The 22967-nt window shown below is 31.6% G+C and overlaps 2 protein-coding genes and 1 pseudogene across 2 annotated transcripts in view; 1 reads left to right on the top strand and 2 right to left on the bottom strand.

Annotated features, from left to right (window-relative positions):
• Nucleotides 1–491: 491 nt before the first annotated feature.
• LOC132941784 (uncharacterized) overlaps nt 492–22967 on the bottom strand; it is a 53291-nt gene continuing 30815 nt past the window's right edge. Inside the window, exons 12-22 of the mRNA XM_061009958.1 lie at nt 22278–22301; nt 16870–16887; nt 11717–11740; nt 11042–11059; nt 10530–10556; nt 9539–9577; nt 9253–9294; nt 9154–9174; nt 8248–8304; nt 8073–8133; nt 492–869 (exon numbers count right to left, since the gene is read on the bottom strand). Coding sequence (XP_060865941.1) covers nt 8099–8133; nt 8248–8304; nt 9154–9174; nt 9253–9294; nt 9539–9577; nt 10530–10556; nt 11042–11059; nt 11717–11740; nt 16870–16887; nt 22278–22301 — 305 coding nt within the window. The 3' untranslated portion in view covers nt 492–869; nt 8073–8098. The remainder of the gene's footprint in view (nt 870–8072; nt 8134–8247; nt 8305–9153; nt 9175–9252; nt 9295–9538; nt 9578–10529; nt 10557–11041; nt 11060–11716; nt 11741–16869; nt 16888–22277; nt 22302–22967) is intronic.
• Nucleotides 2174–4552, top strand: LOC132941793 (52 kDa repressor of the inhibitor of the protein kinase-like). Its single transcript, XM_061009970.1, has 2 exons — nt 2174–2672; nt 2856–4552. The coding sequence occupies exons 1-2, from the start codon at nt 2174–2176 to the stop codon at nt 4550–4552; spliced, it is 2196 nt and encodes a 731-aa protein (XP_060865953.1).
• On the bottom strand, nt 4704–8133 carry LOC132936945 (zinc finger MYM-type protein 1-like; annotated as a pseudogene).

Raw genomic sequence — 22967 nt, 5'->3', positions numbered from 1 at the left:
TTCACTTTTTTTCACTTTTTTACTTGTGAATAAATAAAAAATTAAAATATCAAAAATTGAGTCTTATACGTCACCCGATATAACTCTCCTCTACAACTTTTAATTAAGGTATTTTTCTCTAAAACCATTCAGTAATTTCAAACCGTATTATTATTATTGGAACAAAATTGCCATGTTTTGTACGGTATTTTCACCCGTGTAGCGTCCTCTTAACACACGCACATATATATATATATATATATATATATATATTTGTATTAGCCCCATTCACCCAACACCCATTAAATCATGGCATATGTTTCGATAAATAATTAATAATTCCTAAAATTATATTATGTTAAGAACTATTTTCTTATTGATTACTTGTAGCGTCATGCCAAGTTGGTAAACTGGATAACCGTTTTTACACTATTTTATCTAAACTCTATTTATTTTGTTAATTTAAGTATTCATTTATTAGTTACCAAGACAACTAGTAATGTTAATATGTTACACACCAGTATATTTTTTGTAAATTCATAAAAGTTATTATCCTATACATTAATGTTAATACATTTTCATACTTTATAATATGTACGTGTACCTATTCTAAACAACAATTTTAAATAAAATAAAATAATAATTTAAATGGACTGATTCACACTTGTAATATAATATTAGTATATAGCATAAGTTTCTTGGTTTTTGTAAATATTATACATTTTTAAAATACAGTGAAAGATCGTATTAAATTAAATAACATTTCTATAAAACTAACTAGTTTTTTATTTCTTATAAAAGAGGTCAATTGGTTACAGGTGTGCTATCTTGAATCGGTTCCGGATTGTAATATTTCCTGCACCACTTTGTTTTAGTCCAGTATTCCTCAGCTACAAATAATAATGATTTTAATGAAATTTTTTTTATTTTTTGCATCAAATTAAATTAATCAAATCATTTGCCATTTGCAAGGTTTTTATATAACTGAATTAGTTTAAAAATTAGAAAGAAGTGACAATGAACCTTGGACGTAATATCATATTCTTAGAATATCTTTGGTACTTTTTTAAATGATTACTGATTGTTTAGTTTTATGCCAGCACAATGAGAAGATTTGTATCCGTACAAATGCGAATTGAACAAAGTAATAAACTAAAACATGTTAGGTGTAATGTATAGTGCAATAGTAAAAATCTGTATATAAGGCCAGGGGCGTAGGTAAGGGAGGGGTTTGGGGGGTTCAAACCCCCCCCATTAAAAAATCCCAATCAGTTAATATATAATAATATAATAATAATAATCAGGAAAAAATATTTTTGTAATACAATTTTACAAGTACGTGTTTGTTACGAAAAATAATGATTATCAAGATAGATAATAGATATCTAATGTTATATTCAATATTGTAATAGCTATATATAAAATATTAACTACAAAATTGCGTGCCCGACGGTCTTATTTTTACCCACGACGCATACGGCCGTACCAGCAATACTGCTAATAATAGTTTATTAATAGTATAAGAACTTATCACTGTGTTTGAAATTACGTAATCCCCGTTTTACATCAGGCCATTTATCCTGGAGCTGTCGCGCATTGTAGTTGTCGTGTAACTAAAGACTATTTTCCAGCCAAAACAGGTAATTTATTAATTTTTATAATTTATATTATATAAATACAATCAGAATTATTTATTTCAAATTGTTTTTCGTTTTGTCATTTATATTAAAACGTTCACTGCCGATCACCGATGTCAACACATATAGTTGACGTTCGCGATCTTGCCACGGTGACCGACGTCAACACAGCACGTTTTTGACGCTATCCATGTTTACGTATTCATTGTTGCTTAGGTTTTTTTTGTATTTCTATGATATTGATATAAAATTATTCCTTATTATCATCTGTAGATTATAATTTTATTGTACATCGGGTTTATGTTAGATTGTTACGGCTGTTACTTCTACGTTTTTTTTTGAGTTTACTCGCAATACACGTATTTTATACGTTTACTGTTTCAAATAAAAATGTAATTTTTTTGAACGTCGAATTTTATAATGTTTTTGTTGTTCATTGGGCAGACTATTTTCACTCTAGAGATTCTAATTTATAATATTCTATATTTCGATAATTCAAATTATTTTATAAGATTACATATTAAAAAATTAATTATTTTTATTATAACAGAAACAAAATGAAGCGAATAAGTCAGCCATCGGTTTTAAACTTTTTCGAGAAGAAAAAAAAATCCGAAAGTAGAACCACCCTGCAAATTAATCAACCCTCATCTCTTTTTGTGTCTGACCCAACTGATCCTGAAGCTTCAAGTCCTTCTGAAAAAGTTTCTTCCGTTGAAGGAGAACAAGAGCTATTATTTGAAAATGATGTAGGAATCTATTTAGGAAATCCACCGACAGATAACGAAAAAAAGTTTAAAGTTTTTCAAAACCCGTGGATGCCACCTTTATCATATAAATTTCCTGTGAGTGATAAACGACGTCTTTCTTTCCAACGCCACTGGATGGAACAATATTCTTGGCTCGTATTTTCAGATGTTGCCAAAGGTGCTCTTTGCAAAGTGTGCGTTTTATTTGGTCGTAATCATGGTGGTCGTGGTGGACAAGAACTACGGTCTTTAGTTGCCATCCCATTTATAAATTGGAAAAAAGCTAAACAAATATTTGACAGTCATAGTAAGGCAGACTATCATATGTTTTCAGTTGAAAAAGCTCAAGGGTTTATAACAGTTATGACAGGAAAAACTACTGATATTATAACATCTATAAACTCAGAAAATAAAAAACAAGCCGAAGAAAATAGGAAAAAATTGATCTCTATTGTTGAAACTGTAATCTTATGTGGTCGTCAACAAATAGCTTTAAGGGGTAAAAATGAAACTGGCAAAATAGGTTTAACAGAACCCCCCTATAATGATGGCAACTTTCGTGCAATTTTGCGATTTCGTGCAAGATCGGGTGATCATTTCCTAAAGGAACATATTTTATCCCAAACATCCGACAGTCGATCAATGTTCACGTCACCAACTATACAGAACGAAATTATTGATCTATGTGGCAATTTTATTCAAGAAAATGTTGTCAATAGAATAAAATATGCTGGATTTTTTACCATTCTTGCTGATGAAACGCAAGACATATCAAGGTACGAACAATTAGCTTTGTGCATTCGGTACGTAGACGATTCTTCTGCAGATAATGTATTTATCAGAGAAGATTTCTTAGAGTTTGTGCATGTAAAAGATGTGACAGCTTCAGCGTTGGCCACCACCATCATGCAATGTATAATGACTCTTGGATTAGATATGGAGATGTTAGTTGGCCAAGGATATGATGGCGCTGCTGTGATGAGTGGTCAATTTCGAGGAGTGCGCACAATAATCTCAGAGAAATACCCAAAAGCTCAGTTCATCCATTGCTCAGCCCATACTTTAAATTTGGTTTTGGCACACTCTTGTGAAATCCCTATGATCCGAAACTGTATTGGTACTATTAAGACTGTAATTAATTTTTTTAGACAATCCGCGTTACTTGATGGTCTTCTTAAAGATGCAGCAGAGTCAGCTGGAGCTATTCACTTGAATCTGGTTTCTCTTTGTGAAACCCGTTGGACTGAAAAACATTTGGCAGTAGAACGATTTGCAGAAATGTTTTCTGTAGTAACAGAAGCACTGCAAGCTCTACAAGATAGTCGAAGAGAATGTGCATCACAAGCCTACCAATTAAAACAAGCAATAGAAAACTCACAGTTTGTAGTATCGATGCTCATTTTGCGAAAAGTTTTCAGTTTCACGTCAACTCTTAATAAAATTCTTCAAACTCAAAATATTGATTTGACCGAAGCGTGCAAATATGTAGACATCGTAAAAAAAACATTAGAAGACATACGAAATGATGATGAATTTTTAAAAATTGTGACAGATTCTAAAGAATATTTAGGTATTGAGTCACTTACAGCACCTAGAATCACAAACAGACAAAAAGGACGAAGCAATAATCCTGCAGAGACAGCCGAAATATATTATAAAATAAATGTTTACTATCCATTTCTTGACTATGTTCTAAGCGAACTAGCAGCCAGATTTTCTAACCATCACGAAAAGATCGGGAACCTACAGATCTTAATTCCAAAATTTATGAAAAATAAGAATGATGCTAAAAGCAAATTGACAGAAATCCATAAAATGTACCTGGTAAATGAAAAACTTGAAAATCTGTTGTGTGAGTATCAATTATGGACCAAGAAGTGGGAAGGAATAAGTGATGACTTGAATGAGTTTAATGCAATTAAAACATTGGAAAAGTGTGATAAACAGTTTTTTCCTCTCATTTATAATCTTCTCAAAATTTTAGCCACTCTTCCTGTGTCTACTGCTAGTGCGGAACGTTCCTTTTCTACATTAAAGCGGTTAAAGACGTATTTACGAAACACCATTGGTCAAGAGCGACTAACTGGACTTACTCTTCTAAATATTTATAGAGATGTAACTGTCGATCCTTTACTCATTGTGAACAAGCTAACACAACGTAGGAAACGATTAAATTTACTTGTATAATGTTTGATTTAAAAAAAATAATATTAAAAGTATTTTATTAATATACGCCTATATTTGCATTTGGTTTTTTTCACGTTAGCCTATTACTAATAATTTAAGTCGGAACCCCCCCCCCCCCATTAATAATCTATACCTACGCCCCTGTATAAGGCTCAATTTTCGTTATGAAATGACTCATTGTCAAATTCAAATTCAACACATATTTTACATTGACTTACTCAATGATGAGATACACTTAAAGTAAAAGTAGTGTTACCTACTTTCCTCTTTTTTTTTTTGTTTCAAAATACTTTTTAAGACAGGCAAATGTTGTTACAATATTCAGGGTAGTTTCTGGTATAAATTATATGAATTGCCATCCGACTATATGCGAGTCTCCTCTGAACGCACCCTAAATTGTGTGGGAACGAAAAGAGTAGATACCTATTACAACTATACTAGCTACCTCCTAACGGGTAGGTAGCAATCTAGTAAATGTATAAGTGGTACCAAACATGTTCAAACATTATGTATCAAAATAAGTTTGTAATTTAATGGTCGTAATTAATGACTTTTGTTATATTTGATATTTGATACGATTATATTATTATCTATACGCATAAACATCAAGGGCGCCCATTAGGGGGTGCAAGGAGGTGGCATGTCCCCTCCTAGACAAATGCAAAATGATTCGTAATTTTTTGTTATTAAAAATAATCAACTATTTTTACTGATGATATTACAATATATGACATATTACACAAGGTACATCGTTTATCTATGTTGTGTATTTATCTTCTGTTATTAGATAAAATCAATTTGGTTGGTTCTTAGTTATTTTTTTAAGATATTGTCAACCAGTGGCGAACCCAGGATTTTAGTACTGTGGGTCTGCCTCACTTACGAGAGGCCACTGTGTAGAAGGTTCAATCAACTGTAACATTACAAAATCTCTCGCTACGCTCGCGATTTACCTTAGTTAGATTACATTTATTATAACTGAAGAGATAAAGCACAAGTCATAACTATTTTTTTAATACAATTTAAAACTTACTTACAAACATTGATATTATTAATTAATTCAAATTTAATGTTTTTTTTTTTATTTGTTACATTAAAATTGAAATTCATTTAACAAACTTACATGGAATATTTAAATAATTTTGAGTACCTACTTTAGATTTTGAGAAGAGATTATACATATTTATTATTATATTTGTATATATAATATAGTTGCAGTATATTTATTTTATCTTAATGTCCAATAACTGCATTACTGCTTTCATTTTCACAGTAAAATGTAGTTAAAACCCAATACAAAAATAATTCATATACAAAATTATGTTTTTAATATTACATATAAAAAATAAGTATAATATTACAATAATTTTCTACGTTTTTTCATTGATGCAAATGTACTTATTACTTTATTAAAATTTATTGTTTGAGCTATGTTGCTTTCTATGCTTAATATTGCCAAATTTGATAGCCGGTCTTCTGTCATAGTTGAGCGAAGATGTCTTGAGAAGTTTAAGCCTGCTAAAACTTCTTTCAGCAGTTGCACTGCTGACTGGAAGAGTATAAAATATTTTATACAAAGTAAATAAATTTGGATAAGAAGAAACCATGTCTCGGGATATCATGAACTTCAATACTTCATTAAGTTTTAATGGTTCAACTTCATCATATACTTGATGGTAAACCAAACAAAATGAACGGTATTCCGCTTCTATATCTACTTCATCTACGTCAACATTATAAAATGTTGATAAATTTTGAATAGAAATAATATTTTCATCTATGTTTTCTTTTGATATTTTTTTGGGATTAAGTACTTCAAATTTTTTAACTATGTTAGGGAAATCTTCAAAACGATGTTTTAATGTATTTGTAAATGAATCTAAAATAACAAATTTTGTATTGCATTTAAAATTTTCATCAGCAGACTCAATAATATTTTCTAAATTATTTTCACCATGTATTTTCTTCTTAGTTCTCATACGTCCTTGCTCAAAGTTATCGTTGCCTCCAAACTGTCCACACAATTCAGTAGCATTACATTTTATTTTTAAAAAATGTTCTTCATTTCTTAAAGATGAAATATCTAGAAAACATGTTGAAACCATATCATGTGCAGTTATTAAATCAATTTTAGAATTTTGTAAATAATTTGATAAAATATTAACTTTTCCTAGTATATTCTTCCACAAAACTAATAAAAAACTGAATTTAAAATTCATTATTTGAAAAAGTAATCCTTGTGCTCCTGAAATGGTTATTAGTTTTATATTGAGAAGTTCTCCATCTGAGATTCGCTTTAATGAGGTAACAATTTCCGGCAAGTTTATGTATACTGAGTCTACCGCACGTTTGTGACTTGCCCATCTTGTCTCTGAAAGTTGTTTTAGTGTTAGTACTAGGCCATCAATTTTCTTTTGTTCTTCTTCAAATATTTTTAGTCTTGGTAAACTATTAGTTATAAATGTATACAATGCCTCAAGAATACCGAAAAATGAAACTGCATTTATAGATGATCTAATGGAATCTATAAGCACCAAATTTAAATTATGTGCACAACAGTGAATATATAGTGTTAATGGTGATACATCTTTTATTTTAGATTGCAGGCCAGAAAATCGTCCAGACATGGTATTGGCACCATCATAGGCTTGACCACGGCATAAAGAAATATCTAGTTTATATTCTTCCATTAACTTTTTTATAATGACGAAGTAATCATTTGCAGTTGCATTATGTAGTTCTTCAAAACACAGAAAATGCTCTTTGATATCTCCTTGTTGATCTACAAACCTCAAGCTAAAAGAAAATTGATCAATTCTTCCAATATCTATTGTCGAATCTACTATAATTGTAAAATATTTTGCTTGTTTTACTTCATTTAATATTTTATGTAATGTTTCATCTGCCATACATTTAAGTATATCATTTTGAATTTTCGGACTCAAGTATGTCTCATTTCGGTTTGACTCGGCCAAATGTTTAGCTAGAACAGCATCATATTTTGACACAAGTTTAACTATTTCAATAAAAAGTCCTTTACTTTGTGTATCCTGATTAATGTCCTCTCTATGTCCTCGAAATGGAAGACCATCTGTTGAAAGGAATAAATATAGATCAATTAATCGTTTTAACACACTTCGATTAAATTCTATTTGAGACTTTTGAACTTTCATTAAATTTTGTTGGATTGTAATGTCTTTTGAAATTCTGCTTTTTAAAATTAAATATTCATTTTCTGCATCTCTGTGGTCCTTGGATTTTTCATGCTTGGTGAAGGCTGCCGATAATACAAACCTAACCGTAATTTGAATGACAAAGTGAACACATAGTATATTGTGCATTTCTGTGAACACTATAATAATTGCAAATAGTATAGGTAATATAGATAATATTTCATAATCTAATCATAAAACCCCTAACTAATTATATACGGGAGGCAACTAGTACCAAAATTCTTGGGAGGCCACGAGTATATAATTATGAACTACCTGGTGATCGGAGGCAACTAATGTAAATTAACCTTTTTATTTGCGATAAGGATGTGAGTTAATTCGTATATTTTGGGAGGCAACTAGTATGCACTGAAAATAGAAACGGATAAAAATTAAGAATTTAATAATTTATCATTATTTTAGTTATTAATTGAAAATTAATAAATATTATTATTCATTATAAGTTTGCACAATTATACAAACATTTATCCTGGCGTTTTAACTCTTCATACACCTTAATGAAGTAGCCCGTTTTAAATTCTATAACAAAGAATATTGTTAAATTTTTTAATAATTTGAATTATAATATATTTTAACTTTAGGTGAACGACAATATATTACATTATTTAAAATAGGTATTAGTTATGAATAAAGCAAGGATTATCATATATTAAAATAACCAAATTATGTAAATATATTAAATAAAAAAAGGAAAACACAGGGGTGGAAATTTCATATGTTCGATGTCCAAACGGGTGAGATCTGTCTTGAAAAATATCCCATTTATTCCGCAATGGATATCTCCGATTGATCGTAGGTGGTTTAAATCAGTATTTGTATTTAATACACTGTGCATTTTATCTTTAACTGCCAGTCCCAATGGTACCTACTACCCCGTCCTGAACCGAGTCCTGAACGCATGGTTATGGATAATTATTTAAAATTATCATTACCGTGGACTAATATTAAACAATCGTTTTTATAGGTCATAAAACTCGATAATCTAACTTATGTCGACCATAAATTAAATTTCCTGAAATATATTAATTTGTGGACGTATACTATTGCAAACAAGAAATTGTCACAAAACTAGAAAATTATGTATATTTAGTTTACAAATATAATCGTATTCCTATATTATTCAAATTGTGTAAATATGTAGGGAAAAATGAATTTATTAAAATGTAAAACTATGTAGGTAATATTATGTATTTATCATTTATTACAAATCATTTGACTTAAATGAATTTTAATTTAGAAAAAAATCATTATGATTTTTAATCAATATTATTAAATCACAGATCCAGAAAAATAACTGCCTATTATTTTTATGTTATGAAAACATTTTTCAAATTTTTACATTGGAAAAATTATGTAAACATTATCTACCTGGCCATGACATCAAGTGTTCTGTAACGACAGCAAAAAGATTTTTTTTAATCTATCCCTAATCATTACAGTCTACATAGTACAATATAATTAACATACTCTTAATTTCTTTTTTGCCACTCTCAGTATAATTGAAAAAACCTACAACATAAAATAAAAAAGTGTAAATTATAAATATTGTTTATGTCTTCAAAGCAACACGTGATAACTCAGACGATTGTTAAACATTTTTTTTGCTGCAAAGTGAAAATTAATAACTGGCTTTGTTTCTGTATTGAAATTTGTAGAAATGTGATCTGTATTAATGTTTATTAGTAAAGCATAATTAATTTAATTAATCAATTGAAGTTAAGTAGGTTCATTTATTCTATAATTATGTTCTTACTTAAATTATATGATATAATTAAATTTTCGTACGGATTTTCTAAGATTTAATAAATACAAACTCATATTAATATTTTATTACATATTATTTGTACTTATATTATTTTAAGATTTAAATTTTATATAATTTATTATTTATTATACAAACGCCAATCAGCTTTTACATATAAATCGTATGAAATAATACATATAAAGGTAATTATTATAATATCATAATGACATAAGCGTAATAGACAAAAAATATGTTAATACATTTAAAAATAAACAAATCACATTCAAATTATAGCAATATATGTCCTTTATATCAACATTATTATCATTTAAGCTACGGATGCTTCTAACAAAAGGATCATTCGATAAAAAGTTAGAATGGAAAGTTATGATGTGAAAGGTGTCAGGGGATCTAGTATGGACGGCTGAAACTCTATGATAAGCCAAAGCCATGCTCAAGGAGATGTGGTGCATTGGTATTACTCTGATTTAATTTTAATAAAAAATTGTGATCAGCCCTTAGACGCCTCTCCTAGAGAGAACAAAGATTTAGCGTATTCATGACTGGTAGATAAAAAAATTGGTCGCTTGACTATTCTCTCAGCTTGTTAGAAGACGAGAGAAGACGAGCTGGCTGAAAAAGTCCCAACAAATGTAGTTCCAAGATCCTTTAAAAATATACACATTTGATTTAATTTACACCAGTCTATATAATATTTCTTTCAAGATAATTAGTTATGTGTAGTGCATCTATTGTTAAACTATATGTTAATACAATTGTAATTAGGTTCATTGTAACTGTCAAAAATAATATTTTAAGATAAACCTTGAGGGCAAGTCACTTAAAAAATATGTTCAAAGAGTCTAAGGAACATAACATGAAATGACGTGAGGAAGATGGCCCCCAGTGTGGATACCCTCTGACTTTGGGTATTTTGATAAGTTATATAATATTTTATATTAAAATAAAAAATGTATTTTTAACGTCTATTATAATATACCTTTACTATATGTTTGGGATATTGTAGCTGTTTAAAGAATAATATTTCACAAATTTAATATTTACATCACCATAATTATTAATGTTTCAATTTATCACTGATAAAGTCCCGGATCTCTTAAACATTTGTGGCAAGATTCTACTTTAGATTTTATAAACATTTAATAGAATTACAATGATCTTCAAAACTATTGCATTCTTATATAGGTAGATTTGTTGTATTGTATCTATGATCAAAACTCACAGAATCAAATTTTAAATAACTAAAAATTGAAAACGAATAGAGGATAGAATTATAGATAAAACCTTAGTAATATTTTTAAATTTTAAATTTTTATAGAACGCAAAAAATGGGGGAAAACTAAATGTATGTATTACGATGATAGCTAGGTAATTACTAATTTCTGAGGCAATCGCCTGCTGATTATAAATGTTTTATCGATTTATAGGCAAAAGATTTTTTTTTTTTAATAAATTTGTCATTTATTATATTAATAATTATAATATACTTGCAGTCATATTCGATACTTCCTGTTTAAAAATTTAAAATTGTACAAAATATGTAATATTGACGGTTAAATTATGATTAATGAATTATATTTTAAACAATTAAAATAAACGCGTTAAAACTTTTATAATACAGTTTGATCAATATAATGTTCATCTTTCACTCATAAAAATTGAGCATAGTCCCAGGTTGGATTTAGTAGATGGTGTTTTTTTTAACATGGTTAACATACTTCTTACTCTCTAAACTTACTCAGTTTACATATTGAATCTTAAGATACCTTTTTGATTTTTTAACAACTCTTTAAAATGCGAATATCGGAGAATCCATTCTTATTGCACATTTAGATCATTTGAGGAACCATTATTACAAAATTAATGTTCGTATGTTTTGTAGTTTTAGATGTAAAGACTGACCGTATATTTTGTGTACCTATGTGTGTGTTCTTACAATAAATAAAATTGAAAGAAGATAGGTTAATGGAAAATCTCTTAGTAGACCATTAATATTTAAAATGTTGTAAAACATTAATATATAGGAGAAAACGAAATTTATGAGTTACAATGTTAGCATCTTACAAATTTCTGAGGCAGTCCATAGTTATAACTATTTGATTCAGTTGTAAAAGATTTTTACATAATTTATAAATATACATAAATAAATAATAATAATATACTTGCCACCACCATTCCCATTTGGTAGTACTACAATTAAAAAAAATAATATTTTATAAATTTTATATTGACATAAACACAAAAAAAATATTATTAAAATATAATAAATCACTTTATACATTTACTGAAATCTTAAGTAGATGCCTTATGAAAATCAATAAAAACAAAATAGAAGCCATGATAGTTAGTAAAGAAAGCAGAGCACCTATCGTTAACAACTTGATTATCAAAAAATTAATCAACTACAATAATACAAATATTAAGGAGTAGGTACATGAATCAATGACACCAGATGTTCAGTAGAAATGAAATATCGAATAGCGAATGCAAAAAGAATGTCTTCTCAGAAATGACAACAACCTACTCATGAATAATAATCTTAGTCTAAGGACCTGGAAAAACTTTGTAAAAGTTACCTACATACGGAGTATTCTGTTGTATGGTAGAAACAAAAAACAGTTAGAGGCAATGGAAATATGGACCTGGAGAAGACTACTCCACAGTAGCTGGATTGAAAAAAAAAAGCAATGCAGACATTTTTCAAACAATAGGGGAAATTACAATATTAATATCTAGTATTAGATCGAGGAGTGGTAAACTTATGGGACAGCTAATAAAATGGACGGATCCATTTTCCTCCACATTATTTTAGACTGATATTATGTCTATTTTCCTCCAATATTTTAGCCATTGTTGTAGTATTACGTTCCGTATTATAAAGATGGAGTAAGCCTAGGATCCAGGTTTTGCAAACGTTATAATAACGTTTTATTTGACAAATACGATTGAAATTTGTAAACTTAATTATAATGGAAAGCGATAATAAAAAATAATTAAATACCGCAAAACAAAACATAACAATAAATTAACAAAATATATTATCTATACAACTTTATAAAATGGTGTCGGTTTTTTTTAATTATTTGGGACGATGCGTCAATGTCCCAAAAACCTTCAATTGAAGCTTTAGATAGAACGATGCGAGACTTGCGCAATCATATTAATCCTATGGGTGGCTGCACAGTATAGTAGCTAGCGACGGCCTTCTGTGATTCTCATCTCACGCACTTCAAGTGAGACTTCCGTCAGATCTTGCCTGTGATTGCAAGAAGCACAAGAGCTGATGAAGTCAACGAGTCTTTGAAATGATCCTACTTATCTAAAAATATTAGAACTTGAATGTAATATGAGAGTGCTATCTACCGGTCAAGATAATATAAATATTGTCAAAGATTTACTTTTAATAGGCAATAGCGAATTCCAAGCAACGAATGATAAAATAAATATTAAAAGTTTCTGTAATTCAGTACCCACTATAACAACATTGATTCATAACGTGTACCTGAACATTCAAAATATATATTCTAAATTACTGAAACGGTTTCAAGATAGGGCTATTTTGTCACCAATAAATGAGGAAGTCGACAAATTAAATGATTTGATTCTATCTAGGTTTGACGCACAATCACAAATGTACTATTCAGTTGATACAGATTTAGAAAAGGAGGATGCAGTCCATTTCTCAACTAAATTTCTTAACTATTTAACGCCTTCTGGAGTCCTACCACATACACTGATTTTAAAAAAAGGGGCACCTAATATTTTAATGAGAAATTTGAGCCCACCCACAATTTTTACTGGTACAAGACTACAAATCAAAAAATTGAAAAGTTCCTTGCTCGAGTGCATATATCTAGCGAAACCACATCCAAGTAGGTGAGGCCTGTGAGTTTCGCTGGGCGTCGCGGGGTTGACAGACCGCGGCGCTTGCCGAAGGCCGGGGCGTCCACGTCGCCGGTGGATGGATACTGACTTTGAAAGTTTGCTAACACCGAGCCACCGTCCCATTTACGGCTGATTAAGTGAATCAACCGGTGACACGAGATCCAATCACGGCGTCTCTGACGAACGTCTCACTTGAAGTGCGTGAGATGAGAATCACAAGAGGCCGTCGCTAGCTCCTATATGCTTAAGGCGACGCGTCGGATGATTACTTCTCCGAACATCCCTCATGAGTACCTTGACCGATAGATGGTTCACATTAGCTAAGTGCAATGATGCGTCCCTGGCGGAAGAGATCAAACCGAGGGGAAGGAAAGGCGTACCAGCGACAAGGCCGTGGAGAGGCGGTGAACTGGATTCAGTCAAAAACGTTCGCAAATGACCCTGCTTTGGAGGGAGGACTCCGACGCTGTGCCCCGGAACCAACCTCAAAAACACGGTGCCGCTAGCGGCAAAACCTTGAACGCACTAGCTCTCCGGGGCCGGCAAACCTAGTTTGTCGTCAAAAACAAGCACAATTTGCTACCGTAAGACTGAAACCACCGATGAGTGGGTGGAGTCAGGAACCACATACCTAAACTACGGGCACATCTTAGTAACGTTAGGTGGAAACAAGGGAACGGGTGCTAAGGCCCGCCATTGCCGTAAGAACAGCTAAAGAAACTGCGGTGACGACCGCGACGGCGGGCTCGGATCCCCCGTTGCTGCGCGGAAACCGACCGATACAAACTACACGAGGACACCAGAACTCTGAAGGCGGGTCCGGGGGACTGCTGGTCGCACCGGGCTGGTGTTCCCGCGCCCTCCTGGGTGAAGCGCCCGCCGGTCTGGGGGGGCTGGCGGCCTCCTGGAGCCGTCTGACCTAGGTCGCCAAAAGGGCATCGAGGTAACCCCGTGAAGACTTACTGGCACGCCCACCCGCCTGACTTGGACGGCCCAACCTGGTCAGGCGGATTGACGCCTGCTACCGGCCGCGCTAAGACGGGTCACGTTGATAAACTGGCTGACCAATCTAGTCCGGGAAAGGGGCAGGCGGGGTACGGTCTTAACGAAGCTAGCCCTAGAGCTTCGAGTTAACTGAACTGTAATCTCAAGGGCTCGGGGCAGGCCAAGCTTGGTGCTAGCTAAATGACCAAGGACCTCAGAGTCCCTGGGCCACCTGTACCTTCCAGGGTGGCAACCTGGTGGTTTAGAACACGCTAAGTCGCAAAAGGTCTGAAATGGGTAGGAAGGCGGGGGGGGGGGGCGTCCGAACGAGGCTACAAGAAAACCGTACCACTCCAAAAAGGTCGCACCGCGGCAGCGTAAAAACTGTTCCGATGCCGATGCTAGTGGGAAAAAGTCGTTGTAAATACTTTGGATAACAGATCCTTCAATCTCATTTCTTGGGCGGCGGGAAAGCCCCACTGAAAACCCGACATTGCTAACGCCCGAGCGGTATCAGTGCCCGTCGAGCTTTGTGGCGTGCGTCCGACCGACGCGCGCGGGTACCTCGCGTGCTCGCGCTCGTTGGCCGCGCGTTCGCGACTTATGTGGATGGCCTCGCGGAGACTGTTGGGAGTAGCGTCTTAGTAGAAGGGGAGCTATTTGACTGGGTCGAATCCAGCGCTCGCCGACGCGGATCAACGAGACCCACTGATCTACCTCGTACGAGAGTAGCCGGCGGGGGACCGTCAGTATGGCGCCAGGGCGCCCTGATGTAAACCCGTCGGAGGGATGTGACCGTGTCATCAAAAGGCGTGAAGGAGCCGCCCTCGCGATAAATGGCTAAAGGTGTAACAACCCCCGAGGGAATGGTCTTATACTCCCCATCACATAGTGGTTTACAATGCTCGAGTGCATAATCTTAATTTTTTGTTGTGGTAATGAAAAAACTGTTTTAATACCAAGAATACCAATTATACCCTCAGATTTACCTTTTAAGTTTAGACGTATTCAATTTCCCGTTAAATAAGCATTTGCAATGACTATAAATAAAGCACAGAGACAAACTCTTAACGTTGCTGGAAAAGATCTATGCGTCCAATGTTTTTCTCACGGTCAACATTACTATACGTCGCCCTGTCACGTGTGACATCCTAATTTAATTTGTTTTTTTTTTTTGCCCCGAATCCAGTAAAAGTTGATAACGTCGTTTACAAAGAATTTTTTTAAGTCTTTGAATTATCAAAATACTGGCATAATTCATATATTTTGTTCCATCCATAGTTATACTTACAACATTTACATACGCGAACTATAATTTTAGCATTACAATAAATCTATTGAATAAAAAAATTTGCAATAAGCATAAATTTTTCTATTGACACAAGCGATTTAACATTTTTCATCATTATGAAGAATCCGCGGTGGCGACGCTAAATTTATATTGCTACATTACCACAAAAACGTGACTAAAAGTGGTCCAAAATTAAAACTATTATTTTACATTCAGAAAATAAAATAATAGCAAATTAATATCTAAGTAATCTTGCATTAGCCAAGCATTGGCGGGTCAGCTTATATATCATTAAACAAAACATAACGCAAAACTTAATTTATAAAATATCATTAAATGAAAAATAACGAGAATGTAAATTATAGAATATCATTGAACGAAATATAACGAAAAACGAAATATATTAAAATCTATTTATTTAAAAGGTCTATTGGTTTCGTAGAAGTATTTAATGCATGCGACAATCTAAAAATTGATTATATTTTATTTCGTATCCGAGCCATTACCTATCCGAATAAGTTATTATTTTTGAATTTTATAGGTATTAACACTATTTTAAATAACGATAAATGCAAAACTGTTATAACGTTTTAATTCTGGATAACAATAAAATCAAAAGTTGAACAAAGTTTTAATTGCAAACAACATATGACAGAATTTTTTTTTCAAATGCAAAAATTATTTATATTTACTAATTTATTATTATATTTATTTATTGGATGGGAAAATGGACAGTGGTATCTTGTTTTTGGAGGAAATGGCTACGGCCAATAAAATAAGATATTATGTTATAACATAATCCCCTCATGACCAACATAATTGTAGGAAGAATCAATAGATGAAAAGAAGAGGAAGACCGAAGACTTTCATAGGTTATACGGTTGAAATGGCTGAATGTAACGGGTACCTACATAATATTTTGAAGGCTGATGAATTAAATAAAGAAGAATGGATGTTGATTAGACAGATAAATCGTTCATTACTGAAAAAAAAAAAAATAAGCAATACAAAAAGCGGGAAAGTAGGTAAAGGTATCAATTTATTATCGACAATAGTTAAAAAAAAACTAATAAATATCCAAATTTTCTTATGCCTATAAATAGCTCAACATTTGTAAACAAATAGGTATTCGTTAGTTTAGTAATAATAATTTACTTACATATAGTGGTTTCTATGTCTATTTAAAAAAATTATATGTTACAAATTTAATAGTGACATAAATACAGTTGGATTTTTATTAACCAATAATAATCTAAACATTAGAAATATTCATAATAGAACTTTTATAATATTAAGGTTGTTTAATATTTTATTTATTTAAAGTTTAAACACCCCATAGGGGTAAATAGTTCAATTATAGTTTTACAATACATTTTACATCAAGGATCTAAATATTTAAACAAAGATAAAGTAGTTATAAAAAAGCAACAAATATATAACATACGATAAAGACCAATATGTAAGTACTAATATTCATGTTCAAAATAATATTTTTTTAATTTAAGTTATGAATCAAAAGAAAAATCAAAGTTAGGTACATTATTACATTATTTGCCGTCAACCGTTTTACGCGTCCGTCCATTGTCCAGACTCGTGTATTCTTTCGACGACGTCAGTGACAATATCGTTTTACTGCAGAGTGAGTTCTTACAAATAGCATTCCCGACGCGTCGGTCGTAAGTGTACCATTTTTGAATTATTCTGTGTTCAAATATTATTATATCGCCTTCGTTGCCACCATTAAGGGGATTCAGACTTGGGCATATTCGGACACCGGTAATCACTAATCAGCCGCAGACGAAGTGACGCGTGGTGTCTATAATATTATTGTCATATTATCGGAGGTCAGTAACCTGCCGTCTAACACCAGCTTTCAACGGTCCTTCATTACGACTGTCAACTACTGGAGTGGTCACACTGGCCCCTGCTTTAACCGCAACGTTATCACTTCTCGATTATCATCATAATTATAATCATCGGCTTATTGCCGTGTCAAAGTGTAATCTTGCTGTATTATTTATTATTTATTATTCTACATCATTATTATGTACTTGTAATATTTAACTGGACGCCCGCTTTATTTATTATTTTATACTATTGTACGGTATTTACACCGAGTATTTGTTCATTTATTTATATTATATTTATTGTTGCACGACGTTGCTTTAACCTACACACTTGTGTTATTAATTTCAGCTTGTTGCTTGTATGAAAGTTGCCAGATCTCTGGGGTGAACATTATTTTATAACCATCCTAGGCCAACCACCTTTGTTGCCGCCGCCACATAACAAATATAAGATTAAGCATAGAAATAAGATATCGGCCACGGGGGAACAGCTGGTCACACACACACACACACACACACACACACACACACACACAATCACCGTTGTAATCATTGTTTATCGATATTGACGTGTGTGTGTGTGTGTGTGTGTGTGTGTGTGTGTGTGTGTGTGTGTGTGTGTGTGTGTATGTGTTTGTGTGTGTGTCAATGATTAACAATATCGAATGGTTGGCTCGCGCTGCGCTTTAAGTGGACGGGCTATAATAATGAGCCATAAACTTTTTTTTTATTTTTTATTTTTAATCTCGAATTAAAGAACTTATACAATCTATACTACAAAAAGGTACAAAAAGGTGTGTTAGAGTTTGTATCTGACGCTCAATGTTGATGTGTTAACATCTTTTACGCCTTATTTTGATCGGTTCAGATTTTTGGAATAAATAACTTTTTTCAACAAAATTTAAAAATATGTGTAACTTTATTTTCATTTATAATGTGTCAGGTAATTAAAATGATACAGATTTGGGTGAAATGGCTAATTGAGGTCCGGGTAATTTTGGGAATAAGGGATTCGTGATAGCTGAAATATGTTACATATTATGTTTGTAATGTATATGTTAGCGTTAAAGTATTTAATGGCAATATTTCATGAAATACCTAGCTATTACATACATTAACCAAATCAATGCGATAAAACATATAATATTAAATTTAACTAGGTATTTTATGAATTTCTCGTGATTGCTCAGTTATAGTTTATATATTAGATTTCGTTAAGATAAGGCGAGATAACGTCAATAATAAGTGACGGTCAAATCTAACCCAACGTTCCGATCAATTTATTATTTCGTTGTGGTAGAACATACTATGTTAACATAATAACATAATATTATATTATAATATGTTTGTTTCTCAACCAGTTGTTTGCAGTACACCATAGTTATACATTTAACGCATTATACAGCTGTATTACCTACCTACACGTGTTTTAATTTTTTTTTAATTCGAAATTATATTCAATATGGATGAAACAATGATTCTTATGAAACAACAATTTTACGAATCAATTGAAAAACGTGAGTACAAAAATAATAGTGCTATTTTATCTAGTGAAAAATATTTAAATTTGATATCTGACGTCAAAAATATTAAAATTAAAAAAACTCAAACCCGTGATTATTGGCTTGCGAAACATTACGATTTAATAACAATAAATGGCGTTGAAACATTAATTTACCCATTTAATGAAAACAATCCTAATTTCAAAATATACGTTATGATAGACGATATGTTTGACATTTTAAACAGTGTTCATAAGTCAATTGGACACGGAGGAAGGAACTGAATGTTATTTGAACTTAATAAAAAATATAAAAATATTACATTTATTCATTTTTATGATTTATTAGATTTTTTTAGAATAATTTATAATATCAATTAATATTAATAATATTCGTTTATCCACTTTAACTAGTTATCAATTTAAAATGTAAACACTTTAACGATTCATTATCTGTAATTCTATAATATAACTAGTTATTTTATGCATTTTCTAGATAAAGTCTTTATATAATTTGAATGTAAACACTTTAATTAAAATGTTACGTTAAATTATAAAATAACTGGTTTAATACTTTAACGGTAACATATACAACCCCCGTTGGAAAACAACATCAATGGTTGTCCCATGTTGTGTTGTATGTTGAATTCTGTTTGAGTTCATCTGTAGTCCGAATTGGTCTTTCAAGAACTCAAGCAGTGGCTGTGCTTCAGAATCGTTGAAATTTTTGTTGAAATCTCTACTCCCAAGCATTGGTAAACTGTGATAGTTCTCCCCAAGGAGCGCTGATCCAGCTGGAGTATATGGAAGAAGTACAAAATGTATATACTTGCTTGACGACTGATGATGGTCATGTGTGGTATAATTGCAATGGTGCTGTTTTGGTTTTAGTAAATTGCAACTCCACCATGAGAACGACAGACTCATTTGAACTGGATGCAGCAGTCGAAATTTGCGAGTGATAACGATTAATTTTCCAAAATAAGATCATAATGTTAAAAAATTATCAAAACATCTTATTCTGCATATTTGACGCGCACTCAAAATCATTTAACATCTAAACCTTGTTCATTTTGGCAATTTATTAAAAATATGAAAAAGGTAAATGACATCCGTCGGTAATGCAACGAGGGAATAAATACTCTAATAACAAATTAGGTACCGCCAATTTATTTGCTGAATATTTTTTTAAACTAAATATTATTAACGAAGGTTGTTTTCAGGATCTGAACGAGTTTGTGGATCCATCAAACTGCATTATATCAATATCAGACGTATTTGATGGACTTTGTAATACTGGTCTTAACCCTACCTACCTCTGATCCGGACTTAATTCCACCATTATTTCTTTAAATGTGTCATTGCTTCCTAACCATACCTATCCACTATTTATTCAACCTTTCATTGTGTTTTGGTATTCTTCCTTGGATAACCATTTTATATAATTTCGCTTCAGCTTCATCTGGTGTACCCCATGGTGGTTATTTATTTCCACTCTTGTTCATTATATTCATTAACAAAATTGGAGCTACCTTCAAATTTCGTAAATAGTTATTATTTGTAGACGATTAGACGATTTAAAGATCTTTCTACAAATAAATTTGATTAATGATTTGACTCTTTTGCAATGCAACCTAAATGAGTTTACCAAATAGTGTGAAGAAATAATCTCTCAGTTAACCCCTCTAAATGCAAAGTAGTCTCATTTAGCTGCCAGAGAAATCAACCTACAAGCACATACACAATAAATGGTTTCGAATTCAAGCTTCTTCTACCATTAAAGATCTGCATTATGTTGTCATGAGACTTGACATTTAATGCTCATATAGACACTATTTATAGTAAAGTATTATAATACTGCTCTCTTATGAGGTCAGCTTTGGAGTTTTCTTCATTGATATGGAACCCTAAACATAAGAACCTAATAGATAAGCTGGATAAAATTCAATGGAACTTTCTAAGAGTAATGGCACATAAGCTTGGTCGTATTGATGTCTCCTTGGAGACCATGGCTATGGATTTAGGTATTAAACCATTGGCTTCCAGGAGGTTGTTCAATGACGTGACTTTCATACATAAAATAATTAATTACAAAATATCAAATCCAGAGTTTTAAAAAAAAAATACATTTTAAGTTAATCAAGAATTTATTGTCACTTTTTGGTTCCAAATTGCTCTACTAACATTGTCAAGTTCAGACCAGAGTATCACCATTTAGATGAATGTAATAATGTAGCAAATTTAAATTTTTTATTTTATTTGTTAATTAAATTGAATAACTAAACTAAATTAGCTATTTTATATTTAGTATGTGTAACTAACAATTAATTGTACATAAGTTTGTTTTGGATAGCTTAAATTTTTTTTTTATAAATTTCTTCTCATTTTTGCACTATACTATTTTCAATATTATATTAATGTATATATTTATATACTAGCAGTTCTGCCCGACGTTCTTCATGCATATGGTTTGTATTTTTAATAAATATATTTGAACAAAATTGATATGCCATATTTATTCTAATTTATTATAATATAATTGATCCCGCACACTTCGTTGTCAATAAAAATGTCAATGTATTTTTTTAATTAATTGACTCTACGTACTGTACTTCCACATTGTAGTTAATTTTTGATTATAATAGATTTTTTCGTCACATTGTTCGTTTCCTTGATTTTTTTAAGGTTCTTTAGATTTCTAGTGGACGATTCAGAAATCTGGAGTTTTATTTTTTCATTGTCTGATTGCAATTCCACTACCATTTGCTTCAAGGTTAAACAACTTCAAGGTACCAATACACTAGAATAAATTATTACATTTGATGGTAGATTTGCACCGACGACAATATATTCATTAATTTTGCAATGCGGTCAGTTTGATAGTAACCCATTTAAATTATGTTTGTTTTTAATGACTAGCCATATTGAATAGATGCCATGGTTTTCATTGTTAACACTAACAAAATAAATTAATTGGAATAGCTATACTGTAAGAACAAAGCACTTGGTGTGGATAACGCTACTTATATATTTATATGATGACAAATTTGTGCGAAAAACTATATTTACTAAATACAATGTTAATATACTATAATTTTGAAATGTCTGATTCTGTTCCTTGTTATAACCATATACTATTTGATCAAATTATATAATATATTTTATTTGAATCAAAATGGTATTTGTGATGTTTATAATAAAATTATTGTAAGTACTTGCCATCACATTCTTTTGTTATTTCTTCTGTAAGAAAAAAAAATATTTTACAAATTAGATACCTACAGAATGATATTAATACAATTAACCACGACTATACAATTATATTGTTAAGAACCCCTGAATACTGTTAGTTATATTATTCTATGGTTCTAGTAGTATTAAAGTAAATTACTGTTTAATAATGTTTCTTAATATTGTAAACTGATACGTGTGTGACACAGGCGAGTAGGACTCCCTTCTTCATACGACTGGTCTAAGGAATCTGCAGAATAAACCCTTTTTGAACGGACGACCAGCTCGTATGCGGGGCTCACACACAGAGCAGTGAGTGTAGTGTTGGTGTCACAACAGACCATTACAGACCATTTTAGAGCATTTCATATAATTAAACGTTATTACAATTCAATAAAGAATATTATTTTGAGCCAAAGTAATTTAAACTCGTTTTATTTTATTTGTGCGGAATCGCTAGGCAACCAAAATTGTATGCACGATATACAAAATAATATATTAAATGACTTACATAATTTGTTGGCCCATGAGGCAAGACATTATAAACAGACATTATATTTGTAATTTGTGTCAACCATTTGTATTTTTATTTGTTACGTTGCATCTTTATGTAGAATTATGTATCTTTATTTATTATTTTTATGTTTCATCTTTCTATATCAAAAACTACTAAAAGTC

This window comes from Metopolophium dirhodum, chromosome 1 (genome assembly GCF_019925205.1).
Source record: "Metopolophium dirhodum isolate CAU chromosome 1, ASM1992520v1, whole genome shotgun sequence".
Lineage (NCBI taxonomy): Eukaryota > Metazoa > Arthropoda > Insecta > Hemiptera > Aphididae > Metopolophium > Metopolophium dirhodum.
The sequence above is the reverse complement of the archived record's forward strand: the minus strand, read 5'-3'. Positions and strand labels throughout refer to the sequence as shown.

Excerpts from the sequence above, each read along its gene's own strand:
- LOC132941793 (XM_061009970.1), top strand. The coding sequence starts at position 2,174 with ATGAAGCGAATAAGTCAGCCATCGGTTTTAAACTTTTTCGAGAAGAAA. Across the intron at positions 2,673-2,855 it reads ACAAATATTTGACAGTCATA|CTTTAAGGGGTAAAAATGAA; the intron begins GTAAGGCAGACT and ends GTCAACAAATAG.